The 26,182-nt window shown below is 37.3% G+C and overlaps 1 protein-coding gene across 1 annotated transcript in view; it reads right to left on the bottom strand.

The window, feature by feature from the left end:
* Nucleotides 1-26,182, bottom strand: part of NAF1 (nuclear assembly factor 1 ribonucleoprotein) — a 40,328-nt gene that overhangs the window by 13,354 nt on the left and 792 nt on the right. The window contains exons 2-4 of the mRNA XM_041738919.1: nucleotides 22,348-22,522; nucleotides 6,270-6,363; nucleotides 3,182-3,264 (exon numbers count right to left, since the gene is read on the bottom strand). Of these exons, the coding sequence (XP_041594853.1) occupies nucleotides 3,182-3,264; nucleotides 6,270-6,363; nucleotides 22,348-22,522 (352 nt within the window). The remainder of the gene's footprint in view (nucleotides 1-3,181; nucleotides 3,265-6,269; nucleotides 6,364-22,347; nucleotides 22,523-26,182) is intronic.

Below are 26,182 nucleotides of genomic sequence, written 5' to 3'. Positions count from 1 at the left end.
AGAAATTATCATAAATACTTAAGCCAACTAATGTTTTATACTTACCATACCACTACCATGTCATACAGATGTAGCATAAGGACTGTTAGGAAAAAAACCTGACAAGAAGAGCAGTAAATTCATTCCCCCAAATTCTCATGCCACAGCATAGTCCAGGCTTAGATGTTCCGTAAGCTGCGTGGCACAACTTGTAGTGGCTGGGGGCCTGCCAGAGTCAGAGGGCTACAGCTGCACAAAGCACTCCGAGGGAGAGAAGCTGCACTCTCCCCTCTCCACACACACGTTATATATTATTTATTGCTTAGCCTAAGAGGGATCAGGTAATCCTCATTTCTACAGGTAAAAGGAAACAGATCAAACAGGCCCAGGGATAACGCTGGAAGACTGCAAATGGAGAGCCGAGATCTGCATGCTGCTGCTCTGAGAACAGCCTTCTAAGAATGCCACCTGCCAAAGGCCTTAGCTTGTTCCAGCTGGGCCAGCTTTTGGCTAAGGTACCAAAAGGGAAAAGGGGGAAATGAACCCCCAGAGCCATCCGGAATTCTCTCTTATCAATCGCTTTACACTAATCACTGTGTTACTACTACTACTACTTCACAAGTTGCTGAGGGAGGAAAAATAAACACTGTATCAAAATAATACAGAGACTTTCGTAAATTCAGCACATACTACCAATCAAGATTGTAATATATTCTTTTAAAAAAAAATCAGTAAAAATTCCTCCCCAACTCTAACAAATAATGAAAAGTAAATGCAAAACAAATAAGTAATTCATCTTGTACAGGGATAATAAATTGCACAGGTTGGTCAATTTTTAATCCCCTGATAAAGACCTAAATATTAAAAATAAAACTTCATTCATCATTTACCAAGAGTAACTAATCATTCCTAGGATTAAAGGGCAAAGGGTAGAACACAAATCCGAGAACATCTCCCTTAGATCAGTGGGGAAGGGGGAGGAAGGTGGAAGGAAAATGCATCAGGCAGACAGACTAGGTGGGAAACTCCATTTTATTCCTTTTTAAGATTTTATGATTTTTGAGTAAATGGGGAAAATTCCACTTCTGCTTAAGCATCAATGAATTAAGACATACAGAATATTTATCACTATGTCTCATTATGTTCAAGAGTAGAGGGAAAAGAAAAGGATGTGCAAAGGTTTGACACTGAAGATAAAACTAATTTAGTATACAGATAAGATCTAAAACAGATTCAATTTCATTTTCTGGTCACTGGTTCAACAAATAATCCCAACTCTACCCACCCCAGCCTATACCATTATTTTGGGGGAATCACATCAAGGCATTTAGATTTATAATCAAACATTTTTTAAAGGCTTGTCACCTCTTGATTTAATTTTTTTCTCTAGACTTATGTCACATAACTAAAGTTAGAGGCATAAATGTTACATTTTTATCTGACTAGTTTCAATGTCAAATGACAAAAGAGCTGAATATTAACATTAGCCACAATTATAGAACTAAAAATTCAAATGTACCTGATCAAGATATAAGAAATGTGAATTTAGAGGTTTTTAATTAGCAAAGTGTTGGGTACTTTGAAATTAAAATCGTCTAAGCTAGCTACTTAAAGAAAAAGGCAACTGTCATGAAAATCATAAATAAAAGGAATCATGGAAATAATCAGTTTCAACTCATCCAGAAAATCAAGAAAGAAGCTTCCATTCCCTCTTTTACCTTCTCTTCTACTACCTGGAGGACAGTGAGAAATGCTTGGTCTTTGTACCACAGCAGAACACTGGTTTCTCCTAAAGAAGTACACATACCGATGGGCATGGAGAGCTACTCAAGGCAGTCACTGACTCGTTTACTATTCCTTTTCTCTCTCCACCTTCTCTGAGGTTAAGCCCCCAGTGAATCTCTAACCACTTAACACAGGCACCAGCAGAACCGATACTTGAAACAAAAGGACTGAGCCCTGGTATTTGAAAGGGAAAAAAGTACAGCATCATCCTTTAGGCATTAAAGTCTTTTTTTCCTCTCACCAACTTTCTCAAGAATTGCCAAAATATATCAGCTCTGGGCTCCAACTAATTCTGTCACTGATTGCTTTGCAATCCTAAATCACTCATTTCTCTTTAGTTAATTAGCTTGTTGATCTAAAAAAAAAACAAAAACAAAAAACAAAACCAAACATATGTAGGTAGTACAAGGTAGGCAGGACCCTAATAAAAACCTGGTCTCTTTCTAATATGTGTGAATGGGACAGTAGGAAATAGCAGATAAAACGGAAGATATATAAATGACCCAATAATATAATTAAAAAGGTATGTTTTTTTCTGATCAGGTGTAAATTAATTGTATCTCCTAGAACAAAAAGGAAGCCAACTGTTGGTTATCTGGGAAAAACTAAACCCCAAAAGGGACTTCCTCAAAGATAACAGCTGGTTTCTTGTTTTCTTATTTTTATTTGTTTTCAACACAGTACACATTTACTTAGCATTTATAATTTACAAAGCACCTTACTTTCTAGAGTGGAGAATGCTGAGGTGAATAAACTACCCCTCTACCCAAAAAAAGGAACACTTGGTTAGTATTTATATTCTTGATCTTAGAGGTTTTACATTCTCTGCTGACACTCAGCATTGCCTATTTACTGGGTAAAATGTATAGTCTCCCATATTAAAGATGGACATGCAGAGTGTTCCATTTGAAAAATGTTATAAGGGATTTGACTTTATGGCAAGTGCTCAAGTACACAGACTCATAATTCCCTAGAATGTGCTTACAGAGACACTGTAGCTATTGCTGAAATCTTTTTCCCCTGTTTCTTTTTTCCACTCTTAAGATTCCACCTGAGGAAGCCAAAAGTTTAAAAAGTTTTAAGAGCCACCACTCAAAGGGACTCACAAACCAAAAAAGAGTTAAGAACTACTATACTGTAGAAAGTTTCCTGCACTCAACTTTCAGTACCTGGAGGTATTCAATATGCAGACCCACCGCCTCACAAAGTACCTGACAAACAGGAAAAAACGGCATGAAGTATTAAAAAAAAATCAAGAATAAAATAAAACTCAAAAAATAAAAATAAAAAATAAAACTCAGAGCTCTATACTGCTCATCTACTAAAATTAACAAATTCTTTTTAAGACAGATAAAGTCAGAAAAACCAATCAACAAAGAAACAGAATAATTGTAAGATTTGAATTTTTTTTACAAACCTTTCCTGCTGCCTGCCGATCACTTTTAAAAATTACAGTCTCCTCATTAACTGGAGGTAAGTTAGTCATAGATTCAATTATTACTGAAAAACGAAACAAAGGAGATTATTTCAAGATTTAATCACAAGATAATGTAAAATTTAAGTGAGAATTTAGCCTTTAACTTCAACAAAATTTAAAATGAAATTTAAGGTGAGCTAATATACCTCGTAACTGCTCTTAAAAGAACAGTCTATTATCGAGTGGCACACGGAAATAGATTCTACATATTTTAATTTAAAACAAAAAGCTACAATTCTAAGAAAAAAAAAACTAAAGTAAAAGTTCTCACAGAAAATTGGCATCATCCACTAAGAAGTCAATAAAACAAGTCATGTACATTTTCCCAAGCAATTTTTACTCAAAGTATAATCACATTTAGTCACAAAACTCCTGTTTTAGGAAAAATTAGTCTTCTTTCTCACTCTAGAAATTCTTTCTACAAAGCACTGAGTACTCACTGATCAATGAAAAAGCTAAAGACTTCCCAAAAGCATCTTCCTCTGAACAGATGCAGAATAATGGAACTCACAGTAATTTTTATCATTCTCCTTCTCAAAAAGCAAAAGCATTATCCCACTAGTCTATCATAATCTCCAATTCCTGTAAGTGCCACAAATGTTAAACAACCAAGCTACCAGAGCAAAGAGAAAAAAAGCAAACAATAGGCTCTTAGAAAATTAGAGCAACACATAAACATACTCTGCCACATTACACAGATAATGGCATGTCCACTTGAGAAATGAAATACGTTCAGGTTATTAAAATTCATTTACAAAATTCCAACTGTATTCAATTATTTATAACAGTGCTTCTAAGTTCTAAACATATATGGAGTAAAAGAGCACAGATCAACAGTTTTTGCATTAGGTCTGTTTCTTGAGTAAAGATGATGAGTAAGGACTGATGGTGACAGTGAGCACTCACAGCATTTTCAATCATTTCTCCACCTTAATCCCCTTCCCAAGAATCAAATTACATGAAAATAAAAGATCACCTAATCCAATACCCTCATTTCATAGAAAGATAAAACAAAAAGACAGGATTTAAGGGTTTAATATTATCACATGGCCAATTTCAGATGAAGGCATCCCCAGAACCTAGAGTAACCTGGATCCCTAGTTCCAATCCTCTTCCTTTAACAACATGACTTCTGACCGTGTTTCCTTCTAGGTGGCAGTTGCAGGTAGTTGGGTACAAATAAACCTAAAGTTTGTACCATACGCTAATAAAAATCTCCAAGGCTATCAATAGCCAAAATATGTACCAGTATAAGATCCTTAATTTCCTGAAATCTCTCTACTTCTACCCAGGTGGATAAGATCTAATTAGCCTCTTGCATTTTCCAAAGTAAATAAAGGGAGAGAAAGAAAAACAAGCCAGCATTGTAGAATAACTGCAGAGTACAAAGCCAAATCCTGTCTTTTTCTCCTTAGGCTCTTATCTGAATTCACATATTTTTTGCTTCATGTACTAAAACTTATTATATTTTCTCTTTTGTAATTTGCTCCAAATCACGTTCGTTATTTTCCGCTCTCAAAACAGGGTAGCATGTGCTGATTTTGAGTCAATCTTTATTCCCAACAGCTTGAGAATTTTGTTAGTCTATTAGGGCATGCTAGTCAAAAACCAGTATCTTTAAAAAGCATTATTCCTTGCACATCATATATTTCATATGTTTTTCTTGAGAAACATTACAACCTTTATTTTTCATCAAGTCTAATAAATGCTCAACTCACTATGTAATCAAGTTATTACTTATTTGACTTACTTATGCATATTATTAAATGCCATAAGATAACTCAAAAACCAGTAAACGTAATGACTCAAGAATTAGTTTTAATAATCATGATTTTTATTAAAAGAAAGTTTCACTTTAATCAGAATTTTGATTAATGAATTGCAGAAGTACAAAATTACGTAATTACAAACTTTTAAAAATATTGGTATGGACAATGTTAGAAAAAGGTCAAAAGTCAATTTTTGGACTACCACTGACCCATTATACAACTGATCATAAGGGCAAATGAGTTAGGTTTTTCTGGGTCCCTTAAGTCCTGTAAACTAAGGGGGCTGGTGGACAATCTAGGTCTTTTATCCAGTTCAAATATCCTTTGACTTTGTCAACTCTGAGTTCTACTTTCACATGGATCTTAGTATGAGAGCTAATGGTAGCTACATTAACTTCAAGGGCTTTAGTATACCTACCTCACATCCTGTGGCTAAAAGAAATCTATAATATCTAGTTCTTTTCTAACCAATAGCTTTATATTTCACGACATTAAATGACAGAACTTTCTAATTTACATGTTTCTAAAATAAAAATCAAGGACAGTAGGCAGAGCAATGTCCCCCTTGCCCAAAACACCCAAAACTCTAAACCCTGAACCTATAAATATGTTATCTTACATTAAAGGGGGGGGGTATTTTGCAGATATGATTAAGAGTAAGGACCTTGAGATGGGGAGATTATCCCAGATTACAACCCTCCTAAGGAGCCCTTAAAAGTAAATAATCTTTCCAGGCTTTGGTCAGGGAGAGATGTGATGAAGGGAGAAGGGTGGGAGAAGGTATATTACTGACTTTGAAGATGCAAGAAGGGGGCCATGAGCCAAGGAATACAGGCAGCCTCTAGAGCAGAAAAGGAGAAAATGAGTTCCTTTCTAGAGCCTTTAGAAAGGAACTCAGCCCTGATGGACCCCTTGATTTTAGCCCAGTGGGACCCACATCAGACTTCTGGCCTACAGAACTATAACACAATAAATTTGTGTTGTTTAAAGCCACTACGTTTGAAGAAACTTTACAGCAATAAAAAACAAATACTCCAAATCAAAGAAAATTCTGGAGAAATGTCAGTAAAAGCAGACTTTATATTTTTTAAAGACAATGCATTTATGAGTTACATATATAAAACGGAATTTATTCAAACTTAATTACTATAAAATGAAGTATTATTACATGTCACAGAAAATGCACTTGTCATAAGCCTTTGATTTGATGAGTACAAACTTGGATATAAATAATTTTATTTGTAAAATTATTTACATACCTAATTGCTCAATAATACTTGAAACCATCCCAAAAGGCTTTAATTCAATATCTTCAGGCAGAATAATAGTGAGTTCTTCAACAGAAGGTAGTTCCTATAATATAAAAAAGCATTAATTTTCCTCCAGCTTCAATGACTAAAAAAAATGGGACATCATTTCCATTTAAAGCACTATAAACATTCCTGAAGACGGGGCCTTAAGCACTTATTCCATCTCTGATGTTATCGTTTTTAGTGTCTGACAGTATTTCTTCCACCTCCAGTATCTCCCCACATGAGTGACGCAACAGCATCTATACCTTAATCCAGCTAGACTAATAAGAACATGGACAAAATACCTAGATTTTTTCAATCATACTTGAGTGAGACAAAAAAACAAAACAAAACAAACTATTATTGTTAAGGAATCCAATGTTAAAAAAAAAAAAAAAAAAAAGACATTTCACATAGTGATTCCCAGAGAAATAATTCTACTGACCACTACAATTTCTCCACAAAAGAAGAGTTATCTCTTAGCTGTCTTAATTTGGTTACTATGACAGAGATTAAGTAGTTGAAAACAGCAACAGCAATCTTTCCTGGGACTGTTTGAAAAAGAGTGTCTGGCCTCTTCAGGAAAAAAATCTAGAATTCTTGGGAAACAGAACACAGGCTCCCTCGAAAAGCTGTGAAATGTTGCCTAGTACCTTCTTTCTCTATGTAAAAAACTAAATATCTTTATATTTAAAAATTCTTTTCTGACCCAGCTACTATAGTAATCTCAGTTGCTATAGAAACTAGATGCTGAAGTAGAGATGAAGTTGAAGAGAAGTCTAAGAATAAAACTGACCTTAGGCTTTAAGCGAAGTAAATAGAACTTTCTATTTTTGACCTTTGCCAAAAGACCACAACTAACTTTTAGAAGGAAGTTCTTCCTTAAGAAGGCTTGAAAGTGTAAAGATCCTATTACTGGCATGTTAGGAGTTGGTTTGGAAGGAGAAAGGTAACTTGAAGGAATGCTGAAAAATATGGGAAAACCCTAAACAGTACAGTGTATTACAGAGGACTACATCATGGGTAATCATTTTCCTCTTCAAGGACTCAACGTTTTTAACAAATCAAATAACCAGAGTTAAAGTATAATTCGCTTCTGGGAGATGCTATTTTCTGATTGAGAATTACTCACGAACAACCACACTGAAGGTCTCAACAAACTCCATTCAGAAGACTTAACTTCTACATGGTTAGTCTGAATGGTGCTGGAGGAAGTGATTGTGTTTTATGCGTCAGAATTTTTTCTGAGTACTTTTAGGGAGAGGACAACCACCTGTCATTTTTGCATATTAAATATGGATAGTCTTTTCTTGGCAAGACCATGGTTTGAAAGTGGTCCATGTGTGTATTAAAATAGAGAAGGGAATAGTTGTTAGAACTGGGAAAGAACATGTGACATGGAATAGCCTTGTTAAGAAGTTTTCAGCTAAAGAAATCCCACACCCAGTCAAAAACGAGAATGGAGAACTACGATGCTGGGAGACAGCAGACATGGAGAGCAAATGACACTGACTTCTGCTTCTAGGGGTGGCACCCCTAATAAGTAGAGAATGGCATTTTCTAACGCCGAAGTATAGTGATGAAATCTGAAATCTGCCCCACTGACTAAGCAAATTACAGTTAAATCTAGGACAAAAACTTTCCCTACTTCTGGACTGCAATAAAGCCCACTGGTTAAATAAAGTCAGGATCATGTAGGTAGAACAAAGGATAAGGAAATCTCCAAAGAGGAAGTGCTGCTAGGTATTTTCAGAAAACCTCTGAACTGAGGAGGAGGGTATGTCATTAATGCTTAGAACACAAAATAATGTTATTTTCAAATAAATAAATGCTATTTGGCCACAGAATTAAAATTTCTTGTTTTGTATTTTCTACTAAGAGGAATAAAGGCCCATGCAATATATTATGCTTTCATACAGATTTTAACTCTGATACTGTTGATTTATTCTAACTTTAAAATATAAAATACATGCTCCTGTTTTTTAAAAAAGGAAAAAATTAGTAGTACAGAGGGACTCAGAGTAAAAAGCAAAAATTCCCTATTTTACTACTTTCAACCTTCCAATTCCTCTCCATAGAGCGCTGTTAACAGTACCTTTCAAATACATTTACCATGCAGATACAAACTTTATTTCTTTTTTTTTTTTTTTTTTAATTTTTATTTATTTATGATAGTCACACACAGAGAGAGAGAGAGAGAGGCAGAGAGTCACAGGCAGAGGGAGAAGCAGGCTCCATGCACCGGGAGCCCGACGTGGGATTCGATCCCGGGTCTCCAGGATCGCACCCTGGGCCAAAGGCAGGCGCCAAACCGCTGCGCCACCCAGGGATCCCCCAAACTTTATTTCTAATTGTAAAATGTTTTACTTATATCCACATTATACTGCAAGCTATCTTTTCTATCATATTTTGTACATCTTTCTACACCAAAACATAAACATTTAATTTTTTTTTTAGATTTTTAAAAAATGTATTTATTAGAGACACAGAGAGAGAGAGAGGGGCAGAGACACAGGCAGAGGGAGAAGCAGGCTCCCTGCAGGAGCCTGATGTGGGACTCCATGTGAGACTCCATGTGGGACTTAATCCGGGGTCTCCAGGATCAGGCCCTGGGCTGAAGGCGGTGCTAAAACGCTGAGTCACCGGGGCTGCCCAAACATCTGATTTTTTAGACATTCTTACAGTGTATCTCTGTTGACTATAACTTAACACATCACCTGATAAAACATCTGCCTCTTTTTAACTTTTATCATTACACACAATGATACAGTGAACTATCCCTTACATGCGTCTTCAAGTCACTCCTGTGATAAATCCCCGTAAGTCGAAATGCTAGACCCAAAGGTACAAATGCCTTTATAGTTTTGACAGATACTGCCAACTTTCTTTTCAAAAAGGTTGTCAATTAACAACTCCACAAACAATGAGAGATTTTCTCACCCTCTTGCCATCACTGAGACACAAACTTGAAATCTCTGCTAGGGTGACAGGTTGACAATATAAAACAGCATCTTGCTTTTATTTTAATTTTTTCATTAATCAGAAAGACTGTGCATTCTTGCATGTTTCCTGGCTTTCTAATTGTGTTTATGAATTGTTTGTATATTTTACACATTTTTCTTTCAGAAGGTTCTTTTTTTATTAACTTACAAGAGAACTTTGGGTTAAAGAACATTTGCCCTCCACCAAATATGAAAACATCCACTCCCTATTCTCCCAGAATGGTTTTTAGCATTTAAGTTGCTTAATGAACTTTAGCATTTTAATTTTTATATAGTCAAATACATCTATATCTATATATCTATATATATTGGCTTTTGAGACTTATGTCACAGAGAGAAAGACTTTCCCTATACCAAAATCACTTTTTAAATTCACACATATTAAAAAAAAAATTAAAAAAAAATAAATTCACACATATTTTCACTGCTTCTCCAATTTCAATTTTAATATTTGTGTATTTGGTCCATTTGTAATTTTATCCTTGTAAAAAAGAAAGGCACAGATTGGCTTTATCTTTACCCATATTACTAGCCAATTATTACCATATATTATAGTATAATCCATCTTTTTCCCTACTAATATGAAAAATTAATGTTGATACATACTAAATGTATTCATATATTTGGGTTTTTTACTGAAATCTCCATTCAGTTCTACTAATCTATTTCAGTGTCAGTAATAAACTATTTCAACAACTGTACCTTTCATTGATGCTTTAATATTTGGGAATAAGGCTAGGTCCTCTATCCATTCCATCCATATTTTTCCCCTTGGAATTCTTCTAACTATTCTCATGCTTATTTCACTAAACAAACTTTAGAACCATTTTGTCATATCATATAGTATTGATTAAAATCACACTTAATTAGATTGTCTCAAGTCCTAAATAGTCCATAGGTTTATCTGAATCTATCTTATACCTTATTTGCTATTGTATATTTATTTAATAGCTTTTATTGCCATTATAAATGTATCCTTTGTAGGGTATCATTTGAACATAAGAAAGCATCATGCTGAAATTTTTGTCTAATGACTTTCTTCTGTATTTCCAAAAAAAGTAAGTCCTCCTCCTCATTTTCAATTATTACATCATATTTTTCATTTTTCAAATATTGATCGGTATGTCCAGAATATCAGGCATCAAGAAAGTGTAATGATAGTAGACATGATGTATGACTATTTACTAGGAATGTTTCAAATGCTGAGCATAACAATGCATCTTGACTGAAATTTCTTTTTAAAAATGTTAACAAAAAGTGACCATCTATTCCTACTTGTGTTCTTATTTGTGTGTTTTTAAAACCAGACTGCTGAACTTTAATTCCTTTTCATCATCTTTTGAGATCATTATAAAACAAAATTTACTCTAAGTTGAGCAGATCAGGTCAGCTCTAGGGTCTGATGAAATCTCGATGTTCTCTAAGGATGTCTATGAGACACATCTAGCAATGAGGAAGACAGGTGAAGATATACAAAGAATATTTGTTGTGAGGCAGGGATCCACTCCTGTGGCCAAAGGCAGAGTCTGCCAGGATTCCTTACTTCCTATTACCCTGTTTCCTACCCATGTATGAACAGGATGAAATTGCCTACACATGGGAAGGATCTCTCTCATATAGAACCAAACTTAGAGAAAAAAACAGAGAAATACTGTTATCTGTGATCACCACCATACCTTTCATTCCAATTCAGTGATCCCAGTATCTTATGACATAGGAATGTATATACAATTAGATTCCTAATATTCCTAAAAAAAGACCAATGAAGGCATTAAATTGCCTCTTGATAGTTAACAGACCTACCTGTAAAAGTGATGTGCATGAAATCTCTATCCCAAATACTCTGCAGAACATAAAAGGTATATAAAGAACTAAATATCATACATAAAACCTATAATAAATGAAATCAGCCTAGTACAACTCCAGACCAAAGGCCTATTACGGAGTTTACCTTTGAAAGTCCAGTCAAGTCAAGCAATATATTTGCTTTGAAAATGGCAGCTATTTTGGGAGTTGGATCAAAGAGTAAGAGATGTGTATTTGTTCCTTTTAAACAAGCATGCTTTCCATAAAGATTTTTGTCAGGCTTCAAGAGGCAGAACTTTAGAAGGTTCAAAAGGAAAGTTCCTGGGACTATCGTGTCAAATGGGCAGTATATGATCTTGTCTTGATTTCTGTATGTCAAATGTTACTTTCTCTGCCCTAACCATGGAATCTGAAATACTGTACCTCCACCATGCCTAGTTACTCTTTAAGTTATACTGTTAATTTTCTTTTTTGTAAACACATTACTGTCTAACACCCTATGTGCTGTCTTGCTTAAAGCCATTTCAAGGTAATAAATCCAACAATAAGCAGAACTTGGCCAGCCTTGTTCATTGCTGTAACACCCAAGACAATGACTAGCATACAGTAGGTGCTTAGCATAAACTTACTAAATGAAATGACTTAGATCTCATCAGTCTAAGTTAAACAAAACTCTCAAAAGAAATCAGTCTTTTTCAATCAGAGCAAAATCAGATAATGAAAACAGAATTCCCAGAATTCAACAGAATCCCCAAGGAATGAAAATTAAAAAGGCAGGTTTCTAAGGAAGCTTTACTGTCCAGAACTGATGCATAGATACCTCCGGTTTGCAGCAGCAAACAGTATTGCAATCATTAGATTAACATCTGGCTCCCTGTTAACATAGCAGCTGTTCAGCAGCTGTTCCCAGTAAGATAATGAATAAATCTGCTCAGTTGCATAATCTCCTTTTAAGAAATAAAAATCCATCACTTTACTTTTCCATGAGTAGGAAAAGAATGTGTTTTTATCACAGAAAAGAGGAAAAACACACAAACTCCAATAAAGAAAAAAAAAAAAAAAGTAGCCAGAACACACATTGAAGGACAGACACTACCACTCTTGATAGGACACACAGGATATGAAGAATTAAAAGTAAAAGGCATAGTGATAAAACTAAAAAACCAGGGACACCTGGGTGGCTCAGTGGCTGAGCGTCTGTCTTCAGCTCAAGGCATGATCCCAGGGTTCCCGAGTTCCCCATCGGGCTCCCTGCAGGGAGCCTGCTTCTGCCTCTGCCTGTGTCTAGGCCTCTCCCCCTGCGTCTCTCATGAATAAGTAAGTAAAATCTTAAAAAAAAAAAAAAAAAACTAAAAAACCAAAGGTAGAGGTGATGAGGGAAACTTGGGATAGAAAGACCTTCTCCACCATTTAAGTAAAAACTAAGTATACTGAAAATAAAAGAAGGCTGTTTACTGCAGGTAAGGAAAATTAAAGTATGAGCCTGGATTACCCTACAACCCTCATGGAAAGATGGATAAGTGGGTAAGAAAGGCTCTTGTTATTCTGCTTATCCAATACCAGACACTAACTACATTTGGTTATTTAAATTTAATTAAAATTAAATAAAATTTAAAACGCAGTATTTGGTTGGACTAGCCACATTTCAAATGCACAACTGTTAAAGTATTAACACAGCATGGACATAGAACATCCCCACCACTGCAGGAAGCTCTACTGAACAGCACTGCTTTACACTGTCATACACCCAAAAAGCCCTCCATTACAAAACATACACCTAGGGATTAACAGCACCACTCTATTTTTGGCCATTAATACAGATAAAACTTTAGGCCACATTTTAACAACATACACCATATTGCTATGTAGTCTTAATGATAACCTGAATACTTTGCCTGGGAAATGAAGATCTGTGATAAATCTCTATTTTTACCACTGTCATTTCCCTAAATTAAAAAAAAAACTAAAACCTGTCTTAAGTGTACAATATCTACAACTAGAGATAAATATCCATGCTATCACTTAAATAAAGTTAATATTATGTATACGGACTCAAAACAAATGTTATTTGTAATAACAAAAAATAGGCAAGGAAAGAAAGAAAAAGACTTCATTCACATTATTAGCAAAAGAAAAATCCACATAGAAATTAAAATCCCGGGCAGCCCGAGTGGCTCAGCAGTTTAGTGCTGCCTTCAGCCCAGGGTGTGATCCTGGAGACCGGGGATCGAGTCCCGCGTCGGGCTCCTTGCATGGAGCCTGCTTCTCCCTCTGCCTGTGTCTCTGCCTCTTCTCTCTGTGTGTCTCTCATGAATAAATAAATATAATATTTTAAAAAAAAGGAAATTAAAATCCCCAAATACACAGTGCCATTTGGTAAATGAACTACTAAAATTCAACATACTAAATATATAGTTCCAAGTCAAAGGCTCTATTAAAAGATAATATGGTCCAAGCACATGCAATTTAAGAAAGCTTACATTATGATACAATCATCTATCACCAAGACAAAATATCCTACATTATTCAGAAACCAAATAACCAGGTAGCTCAAATGATCAAATTCTAATGTTGCTTTTTATGCAGGTCTACACAAGTACTAAAAACACAGCACACCGAAATCTACCTGTTACTAGTTGTGAATCTGCTCTCCCACTATCTTGGGCAAATCACTTTCTTTCTGGGAATCAGTTTTCTTATCTCTCAACAGTGAGAAAACTGAGCAAAGTTCTGAATATTTCATGCAAATGGCCAATAATACAATTTAAAAAATGTTTAACTGCATGTAATCAAAGAGACAGCACATTTAGATAGAAATTATATACCAGCCTCAAACACAATTACTGTAATTCTGGATAAAAGGTTCCCGTAACTATGGCATTAAAGAAATGCATGGTCCTACGCACACTTCTGAAATATCCATGAAAGAGCAATTATTGTTTATGTTACAAGAATATTATTATATTCTGATTCCTGAACATCTGTATGGCCTACAAGGTTGTTCAGTTAAGCAAAACATTCAAATGTAACCTATTAAAATTTAAATTGTAGACACCTTAGTTAAAAAATGGATGTGAGACGTCCAGTGCAAAAATGGAAGGAGCTAATGGGTCAAAAATGGCCCTCTGAGATGGTGACATTTGTGCATTACAATGACCCTGCATTTTCTAGCTCTTTGAAGATTTACTATTGGGCAAGAAAAAAAAATCAGTAAGGAAAAAAAAGTCAGTAATTTATAATTTTCTGAGGCAAAATTATCTGAAGAACCTTGATTGGGGTTTTTACTTATAAATCTAGAAAAAGTGCAGCAGGCAGTAATGGGAAAAGAATCAAAGATTCCAAATGGCAACTAATTCAATTGGCTAGACTGGGGAGACTTTTCTTAAAAGTGAGGAAAGTGGAATAAAATTACCTGACCACTTTCCTTATATTACCCAAAAATAGAGGACATGCATGTGGCAGCCAATTACCTGATGCTATTAGGTGAGCCTTCACTTTTCAGATACGGTTGGAAAGTAGGATCCAATCCCTGGAGTACTGAGAGCCATGATTGAAAACTTTTTTTATTCCCTATAGCTGGTAAAACATATTTGAAAAAAGAATGGATTAGATCTGTACACTGTGTGGTAGCTAAGACCACATATAACGTTTAGTCTAATATTTCAACTTTACAAAAGTCCTTTTATAATGTTCCATAGAGCTCAATACACATTAATTGCCCTCATTAATTACCCTATCGAGTATACTAAACTTAAGATTCAGACTAACCCACTAATATCTTTTTCTGTTTTTAAAGGTTTTATTTATTTTTTCATGAGACAGAGAGAGAGAGAGAGAGAGAGAGAGAGAGAGAGAGAGGCAGAGACACAGGCAGAGGGAGAAGCAGGCTCCATGGAGGGAGCCTGATGTGGGACTTAATCTTGGGACTCCGATCACACCCTGGGCTCAAGGCAGGCACTAAACCACTGAGCCACCCGGGCTTCCCTAAATATTTTCACCTAAAAAAATGAAACCTGGGGATAAATCCTACTTGGTCATGGTGAATAATCTTCTTAATGTATTGTTGTATCCTATTGGCTAGTATCTTGTTGAGAATTTTTGCATCCATGTTCATCAGGGATATTGGTCTATAATTCTTCTTTTTGGTGGGGTCTTTGTCTGGTTTTGGAATTAAGGTGATGCTGGCCTCATAGAACGAGTTTGGAAGTACTCCATCTCTTTCTATCTTTCCAAACAGCTTTAGTAGAATAGGTATGGTTTCTTCTTTAAACGTTTGATAGAATTCCCCAGGGAAGCCATCTGGCCCTGGACTTTTGTGTCTTGGGAGGTTTTTGATGATGCTTCAATTTCCTCCCTGGTTATTGGCCTGTTCAGGTTTTCTATTTCTTCCAGTTCTGGTTTTGGTAGTTTGTGGCTTTCCGGGAATGTGTCTATTTCTTCTAGCTTGCCTAATGTATTGGCGCACAGCTGTTCATAATATGTTTTTTAAATCGTTTGTATTTCCTTGGTGTTGGTAGTGATCTCTTTAATTTGAGTCTTCTCTCTCTTCTTTTTAATAAGGCTGGCTAATGGTTTATCTATCTTATTAATTCTTTCAAAGAACCAACTCCTGGTTTTGTTGATCTGTTCCACAGTTCTTCTGGTCTCGATTTCATTGAGTTCTGCTCGAATCTTTATTAACTCTCTTCTTCTGCTGAGTGTAGGATCTATTTGCTGTTTTTTCTCTAGCTCCTTTAGCTGTAAGGTTAGTTTTTGTATTTGAGTTCTTTCCAGTTTTTGGAGGGATGCTTGTATTGTGATGTATTTCCCCCTCGGGACTGCTTTTGCTGTATCCCAAAGATTTTGAATGGTTGTACCTTCATTCTCATTAGTTTCCATGAATCTTTTTAATTCTTCCTTAATTTCCTGGTTGACCCTTTCAACACTTCTTTGCAGTGTCTTTGTATTTTTCTTTTAAAATGAATACAATGTTCTTACCCTGTTTTTCTCTAAAATTACTGCCAGAAACAAAGTTTCTAAGATTATCTTCAGGACAGCCTGGGTGGCTCAGCGATTTAGTGCCGCCTTCAGCCCAGGGTATGATCCTGGAGACCCCGGATTGGGTCCCGTGTCGGGCTCCCTGCGTGAAGCCTGCTTCTTCCTCTGCCTGTGTCTCTGACTCTCTCTCTCTCTCCCTGTGTCTTTCATGAATAAATAAAATATTTTTTAAAAAAAAGATTATCTTCAAAAGCTGACTCACATAAAAATATAATCCATCTCAGTAAGAAACAACCTTCAACAATATAACTCTAAGCACTATTTATTAAAAAAAAAAAAAGATTTATTTATTCATGAGACACACACAGAGAGAGAGGCAGAGACACAGGCAGAGGGAGAAGCAGGCTCCATGCAGGGAGCCTGATGTGGGACTTGATCCCGGGTCTCGAGAACCATGCCCTGAGCCACCAAGTTAAGGCAGTCGCTTAACCGCTGAGCTACCCCAGGTGTCCCTAAGCAATATCTTTTTTATGTTAACTGAGGAGTCCATGTTTCATCAAATTTAAGGCGTTGACTTTATATATCACGAAGATATAAGCACTGCCAAATAACTGTAATGTCATCAACTTTTAGTCCCAAATTTCAAAATGAAAGAAATGCCCATTAATTGACATTAGGCATATGGATAATAAATCAATGAACAAGGAAACACTCCCTGAGCCCCTACTATGTAACCAACACTGGAATACAAGTGTCATGCAACAGACTCTATCTAATGAGTGAGATAGTTCAAATTCTCTTCACCTGTCACCTTTCCATACACATCTGATCTGTCTTACAATTCAGAATGACTTCCTTGACCCCTGCACTGCCAGTTATCTCTTCTTCCACTCAATCCTACTACTTTGTATGTCCAGTACCATTCGTCCTGCATTCAATCACTAACTTCCTGGTGTCACTTTGCTTTTAGCAAAAGTGTGTATGCTCACTCTCTAGCTAGATTCCCTTTTAACAGACATTTGTCTTTATCCTCTAAAGCAATCAGAACTTATTAAAATCTATTGAGGAATGGGGATATCTAATAAATGGAATACTTTTATATAATAATAGCCATAAATACGTATATACACAGAACATACATGGTTACTTTACTGAATAAAACACTATCTTCATAAGAATATCTGAAAATATTCTTTTAGCTTAAGGGATCATTTCTGTTTGCTATAAGCTTTACTAAAATAATTTTGTATAATGAAGCACGAAATTTTAATTTTTAAAAAAATCTGAGCACTATTTTTAAAAAACACCAAGTATTAATTTAAAAACACCTCAAGTATATAAGCCATTTCTTAAATATCAGACATTTGGAAAAGAATGTTAAGTTTTATCAGTATTCTATGATACAACGTAGTAACTTCAAATCCATTTAGAGTCATAAAATGCTCAAGTTGAAAGAGGCCTGTATTTAGGGCAAAGCTTACAAAGTAAGCTAGCCCTTAAAAACAACGTACTCAAGTCAATCATTAAGTGAAGACTATGGTACACTGCAAATACATGGGTGATGAGAGATCAAAAATTAAGAAATAATCTGCTGTAACTTCTGACCACCTGAGGTGGCCCAGATACTTCTATATCCTGTAAGGATGTTTAAGGGTATCTGTCTGCGCTGCCAAAATCAGAAAGAAAATCTATGTATTCAACCTAACTACAAAATGCCTTCGTTTTACAATATAACATAGGAAATCTCCAAACTATGAAGGTTCCAAGAATTGCCTGCAAGCATCACATTTTTTCTTGGTCATGCTATATTATGTGTATAAATACGCATTAATATGCCTACTGCAGTATTGTCCGTTTTTTATCACCATAAGCACGGTAACCATAACTTTGAAGTGTTATGTAAAGCCTTCCAAGTTTTCAGAAAAGAAAATAATAGGCATTAATTTAAAAACTTCATTTCTTTTTTTTAAGATTTGTATTTATTTGAGAGCACGCAGGTGCATGTGCACATATGAGGGGGGGTGAGGGGCAGAGGAGTGGGAGAAGCAGCCTCCCCGCTGAGCAGAGAGCCCCAGGGAGCTTGACGCAGGCTCCACCCCAAGACCCTGGAATCATGACCAGAGCCAAAGGCAGACACTCAACCCACTGACCCACCCAGGTGCCCCATAAAATTCATTTCTGATTAAGGTTCTTAAATGTCACAATCCCATAAATATTTTTTTGATTCTAAATTTTTAATTACACCTGATTGATTTAAATAAACAGTTCAGGACATCAATTGCTGAGAAAATTTTTTGGAAAGGACCTAATTTTCCAGTTCACTGAAACACTGAATTAACCCTATGTGGTTTAAAGCAATTTCAAAGCTGTAATATGTACGCTGCTTTATATTTACTGTGTAGGTGTTATATAAATCTTCTCAGCATTAAAGAGGAGTTTATGATCAAAAGAATAATTCCACTTGGTTAAATTTAACAGCATATATTACATAACTATGACATTATAAAAAGAGCCAACTAAGACTACTTTCCTTTTCTACGCCTCTGTAGCTAACCATTCCCTTTCTTTAAAATCAAGATAAAACCATATCTTGTCATCCCAAGGGACTGTTGCAACTCTCTAAGGTTTAATTCTAAAAGAACAATCTTGAGATTATTTCACTGTGGCTCCTATATACTTACAATTAAAGATCAGCGATAGTTAGTAGTTAGATCACCAGGATCTAACTTGCCAAAGATGGAAAAGATTAAAAAGCTAGATCCACGGAGGTGACATTCCTGCTTGACAGACTAACTGGAGGTAAAAATTAAGGTCAGCATGCCTGAATGGCAATAGGAAACAACCTAGAATATGAGACACTTTATAAAGAGATGAACATAAAATTGGATTAAGTTGGGCAGCTCTATGTTCTAGAGATCTAAAGATCCAGCACAAACTCTGAAATTGATAAAACTGCTTGGCCCATTTTAATTTATGTATACCTCTTAGCAAGTCCAACATGGTTAGAATGTTTCCTAAATTTTCTTCAGCATTTCACTAGGAAACTAAATAAAATACATAGATCAAACCTCCATGCACAATCCCTGCTAAGAGGGTATACCAATATGACCTGAACAAAATGGTATATTTGACATTGGCTACAGCTGGTTTTAACAAGGGACAGTTCCCAGGAAAAGTGGATTGTCATGTTCAGAGAAGAGAAGAGAAGAGAAGAGAAGAGAAAGAAGAGAAGAGAAGAGAAGAGAAGAGAAGAGAAGAGAAGAGAAGAGAAGAGAAGAGAAGAGAAGAGGAGAGAAGAGAAAAAAAAGAAACAAAACACACACAAAAAACAAATCTAATAGGATTGTCTCAAAAGTCAACAAAGAAATCTGGCATTAATTGGTTGGTTCAAGGGGAAAATCGAAGTAGAAGCCAGGGTCATAGCAATCTACATGCAAACTAGAATTTAAAAAGATTAATCTATAGGTAAACAGAAGTCAGTAAAGAAAGAAAAGGACACTCAAGATAACTATGAGAATATCCAAAGACTGGTAAAACAAAGAGCCTGTTAAAAAGATTAATCTATAGGTAAACAGAAGTCAGTAAAGAAAGAAAAGGACACTCAAGATAACTATGAGAATATCCAAAGACTGGTAAAACAAAGAGCCTGGCTATCTCCTCAATAGCTGCCTTAGTTCCCAATGGCTTCCCCATCCAAGTCAGTTTACGATGCATCCCCCTTCTCTTGAGGTAAGTTGAGTCTTTTTGGGTTGGACAATCACAAGAGTCCAACACAAGTCACATGTTGGAAACTCTTACGTGATAAACTCTTCCAAGTATTTCCCTTTTACTCTCTAAATGGGATGACTATTACTGACTGAACAGCGTCCCTTTCCGAAGTGGAGAGAAGACTTCTTTCTTGCGACAGAGAACCAATGCTTTGTGGTTTGCAAGGGGCTGGTACCACCCACCCAACCCTCTCCTTCCTCAAAATACACACACATTTGGACTCCCTTCCTGTCAACTGGCTTTTACGTGTTCCCACCCTCACACCTGCCCATGTGTGTTCTCTAAAGCATTCACTTTCCTACATATCCTCCCACGCAAACAGGAGTGGTTATGTGACTCATGCCCAAGCAACCTAAATACAATCCCACTAGCCTCAATGTCGAGTTCAGGGCTGTGTACCAGGCCCCAGGTAAACTGGTACACATATCCCCCAAGACTTTCATATAGGACTATCAATGACCAAACTGCCAGCCCCGTGGAGAAAGCAGCAGAGTCCTAAAGACACTGAGTATACATGGCCATACCATTCTTGGTCTGCAGGGCCAAGTCATTCTCCTCCCTTGAACTTCAGAGTTGAAGTCCTGAAGGAGTCCTCATACACGCCCTAAGTCAAAGATCTGTGGCAATCCAGGGAACTCATTCTTCTACCTAACTCCAGTAGCAGTGGTCTAAAGGACTAGGAACTTCCAGTAAGTTGACTTCCTAATCATGTCAATATAAAATAAAGTGAACAGCTACTCAAGAATCCAAAGTTGAAAAATAAAGACTATAATTGCTTCTTCCATCCTTCCCAAAGATCCCTCGGAACTGGCACAAAAAAGGAACAGATTGGCTCACTGTTCAACTTTCAAAAGCTAACATACCTTTCCAGCAAAAATTTAATTTCCTGATTATGAGCCAAACATACACTCTCACAATTGAACAGCACTTCCAAAATTATATTTGTCTCTGCTTTATTTACTGTCTCTTTCCACCAGGCACTATGAGAACAGAACTGGAGAGTCTTGCTTACAGCACCTGTACATGAATGGTGTGCCGTAACAGCGTAAGAATGAATGAAGGTAAGATGCCTGTTGTTTCCTCACTCATTCTATAATCACACATTACTGCTGACTGACAACCCACTATCTGTCAAGCATCCTATTGGACACTGGGAGCTAAAAAGAGCAGATATGAACTCAGCCCTCCAAAGGTGGTTCCTGGCCTCTGTGTGAGGAACTTTTTTAGTTTTTAGTTTTCTAATGAAAATATGAGCACTCTAACCAAGAAAAATACTTAAATATATAGACTAAGATTTTGAATTAAATTTCAAGAGATTCACAAGGTAAAAATTCCAGGTCAAGTAAGAGACATAAGAAAATGACACATATAACAAGTACTGTGGGTCCTTTATTTGTTGATTTTTATACTCTAAGAAAACTTAAGTAGAGAGGTGATTAAGGTACAAGAGAAAGACCAAAGAAGTCTCCTAATGCTTCCAGAAAATAGTTGTAAGTTGGGAAAGCCTTTGCGTAAAAAGACCACGAAGGGATAGCAATGTCTGTAGTATGAAAACAAGAACCACTGATGAAACTGTATAAAAATCAAGGGGTTTTCAATACATAAAGCATGAGTGAGGTAGGAAATTTCTTATTACAAGTGGAGAAAAAGAAAAAATATTGGCATGAAAAGAAAATTACCTTGAGACTCAAACTGTTTTCAAACCTTGCATTAAACTGTTTCGTAGATTTAAGTATTACATAATAATTGTAATTAGTGATCATTAAATTTTGAAAAAGCATCGGTAGTACCTGAAGTACATGTGGGTGTAGGGAGAACAAATAATGTGGTAATACAGCCTATATTTTGAAATTCTGAGGAGACATTCCTTTTGGATCATGAGGTTTCAACCAAACTACCATCCTTCATCCTTCTAGGGTGGAAAGAAGAGGAAAGAACCATGTAAGGATCAACTATACAAACCAAACCTGTCAAGTGCCAATAAATACCAAACTATAATAAGTAAGTTTCCTCCATCTGTAACAAAAATGCTCCCAAAACTTTAAGCTAAGAGGAGTCTACGAAACTCAACCCATCTAATTTCACTTTCTACGTCTCTTAAACGCAATCAATTAAGAAGATTTCAATTATTACTGAGCAAAATTTTCTGACTTGTGGACAAAAACAAAAAAACAAAAACAAAAACAAAAATTGTAAATATATATAAGAAATCTTTGTAGGAAAGATAAAAAAACAAAAAATCGCAAACTGAAGTTGATGCCCATCAAGAATAATAATCAAACATTAGATTTAGAAGAAACTTTAGCAACCAGATCAATCTTCTTTTATTAAAAAATAAATAAATAAAAGGCGCAGCAAATGTATATGCCCAGTAAGAGGTTGAGAAGTCTTCAAATTTACAGAGCTGGATATAGGCCAAAAGAGATCAATATTAGTATTATAACGTATTCTTAACATTCAAATTAGGTTTAATAACAAATCTAAGTACTTACATTAAGGAGTAACTCATCTTTTGTTTTAAGAGGAAAATTCTTGTTTTCCTTCTCAGTTTGTAAATCATCTTCTCCATCTGACACCAGTGGAGGAAGTGATATACAAGAGGAAGACGATGAGGAAGATGAGGAGGAAGAGGAAGAGGAGGAGCTTGAACTATCTGAATCTGTGTCACTGTAGGGAAGAAAAAGTAAAAAAACCTAGTCGTAAAGTATAATTTTGATGGTATTAAATAACAATTTTTCAACTAAGAAATATCTACTACACAGTTACTGGTGCTGATATAATTCAAAACCTAACATTTCGAGGTTGGCCATGGTATTTGGAAAGTAGTCTTCAATCCACTGATAACATTTTCAAAATCCCTGCTGTGACCTAAATCCTATTATTACTATAGACTCACACATCACACATTTGTCTTAATATAATCAAGCATGTGATAAATAATTGACAAAAGAGAGCTCTGGACAAGGTACCCTTTATTAGTTATCAATGACCAGATCACTTAATAGCCAACAAAATGCTTTCAATCTTCATACAACTTGGAAACTCCTGAAAGCTTTCAACCATGTCAACTCTACTCTAAAAACTCCCTTAGCCCATTTTATGTGCTGTTTTTAAAAGTTCACGCTCCTTTTCTCTTCTCTGTCCTCTTCCCATGGGTACTGTCATCCACTCAAATGATTTCAATGATCACTCATGGACAGATAACTCCTAAATCGTCAGCCCTGATACTGGTAACTCTAAGCTTCACCCCTAATCCCTAGCTACATACTGGCTACCTCTGTATGAATAACGTAGGCTTACTTCATTCTAGCAACAACAACAACAAAAAATTCTCCTTACAGAACCTGCTCCTCCCCTGGAACCTCTTATTTTCATCGTTTAGTCTTCCATTCAGTCAGGTAGAAACCGTGGAATCATTTTAAGCCATCTGGCACTTATCAATGCCGTCTCACAGCCAATGATAAAATCCTACCTTCAGAAGGCAAACATCGTTCTCATTCAATTTCTCAATCCCGTTTCCACTGTTACTATGACCTTGTTTGGTAAGGGGAGAGAGGGGTTCCCCTCATTTCTCACCTATTTTCCTGTAGTATCACTGACATCAGTCTTCCCACAAAAATCAACCCTTCCTCCTACTATTATCTTCACCCTCTCATGACCTTCCATCTTAATCAGTTCACATGCTTGCTTAAAAGAAAAAAAAAAAAAAACCTGTGGCTAGACGTTATATATGAAGGAATTATCCATTCTGTTGTGTAACAACTATGACTGTGTGAAAGCATGTCCCCTAGAGATGCATGCTGAAACACTGAACGACTTTAAAAGGTCGTAATGGCATACATATGTGAAACTAAGTTCTGAAATGTTAACAAGGGTTAAATCAAGCTGATGGCTCTGTTTGTACCATTCTTTCCGTTTCTCATTAAGAAAACATCAGGAATAGAGAAAAGCTTTAGAAGTTTCTTCATGAACCTATATTGTGTACAAGATAAAGGCCATCTCAGAGCCCTTTACAGTCAGGTTCCTAGTTAACCTCCACAATCCATCTCCTCTCACAGCAATTTTTTAAACAATGCCTAGAGTACAGCCTGTCTCATACTCTCCACCAAACATGAAAAACACGTCTTCTCGGATGGGTTATCAAGTTTTTGAAACAAAGGCATTAGTTCTGGCACCTCCGGTCTTTCCTTCTGTTACAGGGGCAATGGGTAGCCCATTCACAAGTGAACTTTTTCCTGCTACTACTATATTCTACATCTCCCGCTCTCCCCCAGATCATCCCCATCAGCATAGCAAAATCCTATAGTACCTGTTCAATTCCTCCAGCTATGGCCTCATTTTCCCCTTAGTTTCTTGACAGTGTCATTAACACGTGCTCTCTCTGTTCCCTCACGTCCCATTCCGTCTTTACCCCAAACTGGCTTCCGTCACCACCACTCCTTTACAAGGTCACCGACAACATCCAAGGTGTTCCGTCTAGTAGACATCTCTCTGTCACCTGAACTTTTGAGCAACATCTGACATGATTCCCACTTACTTCCTCAAAAAACTTCTGTATTTTGGCATCCACTAAGCTGCCGTGGGATTCCACCCTCAGGTGCCTTCCTGTGTCTTCAGGGCTTTATTTTTAAAAGATTTTATTTATTCATGAGATACAGAGAGTCAGACCCAGGCAGTGGGAGAAGCAGGCTCCATGCAGGGAGCCCGCCGTGGGACTCGATCCCGGGGCTCCAGGATCAGGCCCTGGGCCAAAGGCAGATGCTCAACCGCTGAGCCAGCCAGGGATCCCCTGTCTTCATGACCTTCACTTAAAAGAGACTAAACAGACATCACATCCAAATGCCCTGAGAATCTTGTTTGAATTTCAATTCAAACAGACCAACTGTCAAAAGACAACTAGAGAAATATGAAGACTATTAGGTGGTATTAAGGAATTAAGGTGAACTCTTCATGTTTGATCATGACATGGTGGTTACAGGACAAGTACTTTATCAGTCAGAAACGTATAGTAAAGGACATGGACAAGGTGACATAGTGTTTGAGATTTGCTCTAAAATCTGAGGTTAAAAAAAAAAATTTTAGAAATACTAGATACAACAACATTAACAAAGTACTGGAAACCGCGTAAGTGCGGTGATGAGTACATGTACGTCCATTATACTACTCTCTACCTTTAATACATCTGAAAATATCCATAACAAAAAAAGCAAACCATCTCCATAAACTGACGTCTCCATTTACGTCTCCAGTCCAATGGCCTCTGAGCTCTCACGTCATTACCCGCGGCTTCAATGTCCCATCAGCTGCACAACAGACCGTGACTTCACGCCCAAGTTAAACCCTGCTGGTCTCCAGCCCGTCCCCCGTCCCAGATGGGTTACTCCCCATCCTACCAACCACCGCACCTCCACCCGGTTGATGCCTCCTTGTCTAGCCCACCGCCCCACCTGACCCAGAGAGCCACGGTCACATCCTGAACTCACGCAACGTCTTTCCGACTCTTTCCACACCAATCCCCGTCCCACTCGTGCTTCTCTGCTTTCACTTTTAAGATTTTATTTATTCATTCATAGAGACACAGAGAGGCAGAGACCCAGGCATAGGGAGAAGCAGGGTCCCTGCGGGGAGCCCGCCGTGGGACTCGACCCCGGGTCTCCAGGGTCAGGCCCCGGGCTGCAGGCGGCCCTGCTTTCACCCTTGAACCCAGCTCAGCCCGGCTCTGCAGAGCAGGGCTTAGTACCCTGGTACCCGGGCGCGCCCTTCCTCCGCCTCCTCCCTGGCGCAGGGCTACCGGGCTCTGCTCGCCCTTGACCGCTCGGGGTTTGGGCCGCCTCTCATCCCGACACCGGTGCTCGGAGGTCCGTCCTTGTCCTTCTCCCTGGGAGGGCGGGCAGGGGCACACCTGCCGTCGGCTCAGCGGCCCACGTGACACACTCGGATCCCGGGAGGCACCGTCCGTGGGGCCCAGGGACACCCTACACCAGGTCCTCTCCCAGGCCACAAGGCGGAGGCGTCTCCCCAGCCCCACGGCCCACGGCCCCTCGCCAAAGCGGAAACAAACGTGCGAAATCCTTTAACTGGTCCCCAGCTCACTGGTTCAAACACGAAGGCCACGCTCTAGACCTTTTTTTTTTTTTTTAAATAAAAAGATGATCTTGGGATGGCTCAGCGGTTTGACGCTTGCCTTTGGCCCAGGATATGAACCTGGAGTCCCGGGGTCGAGTCCCGCGTCGGGCTCCCTGCGAGGAGCCTGCTTCTCCCTCTGCCTGGGTCTCTGCCTCTCTGTCTATCATAAATAAGTAAATCTTTAAAAAAAAAAAAAAAGAT

The sequence above is a fragment of the Vulpes lagopus genome, chromosome 23 (genome assembly GCF_018345385.1).
Source record: "Vulpes lagopus strain Blue_001 chromosome 23, ASM1834538v1, whole genome shotgun sequence".
In the NCBI taxonomy this organism is placed as follows: domain Eukaryota; kingdom Metazoa; phylum Chordata; class Mammalia; order Carnivora; family Canidae; genus Vulpes; species Vulpes lagopus.
Note: the sequence above shows the minus strand (reverse complement) of the source record. Positions and strands in the feature narration are given on the sequence as shown.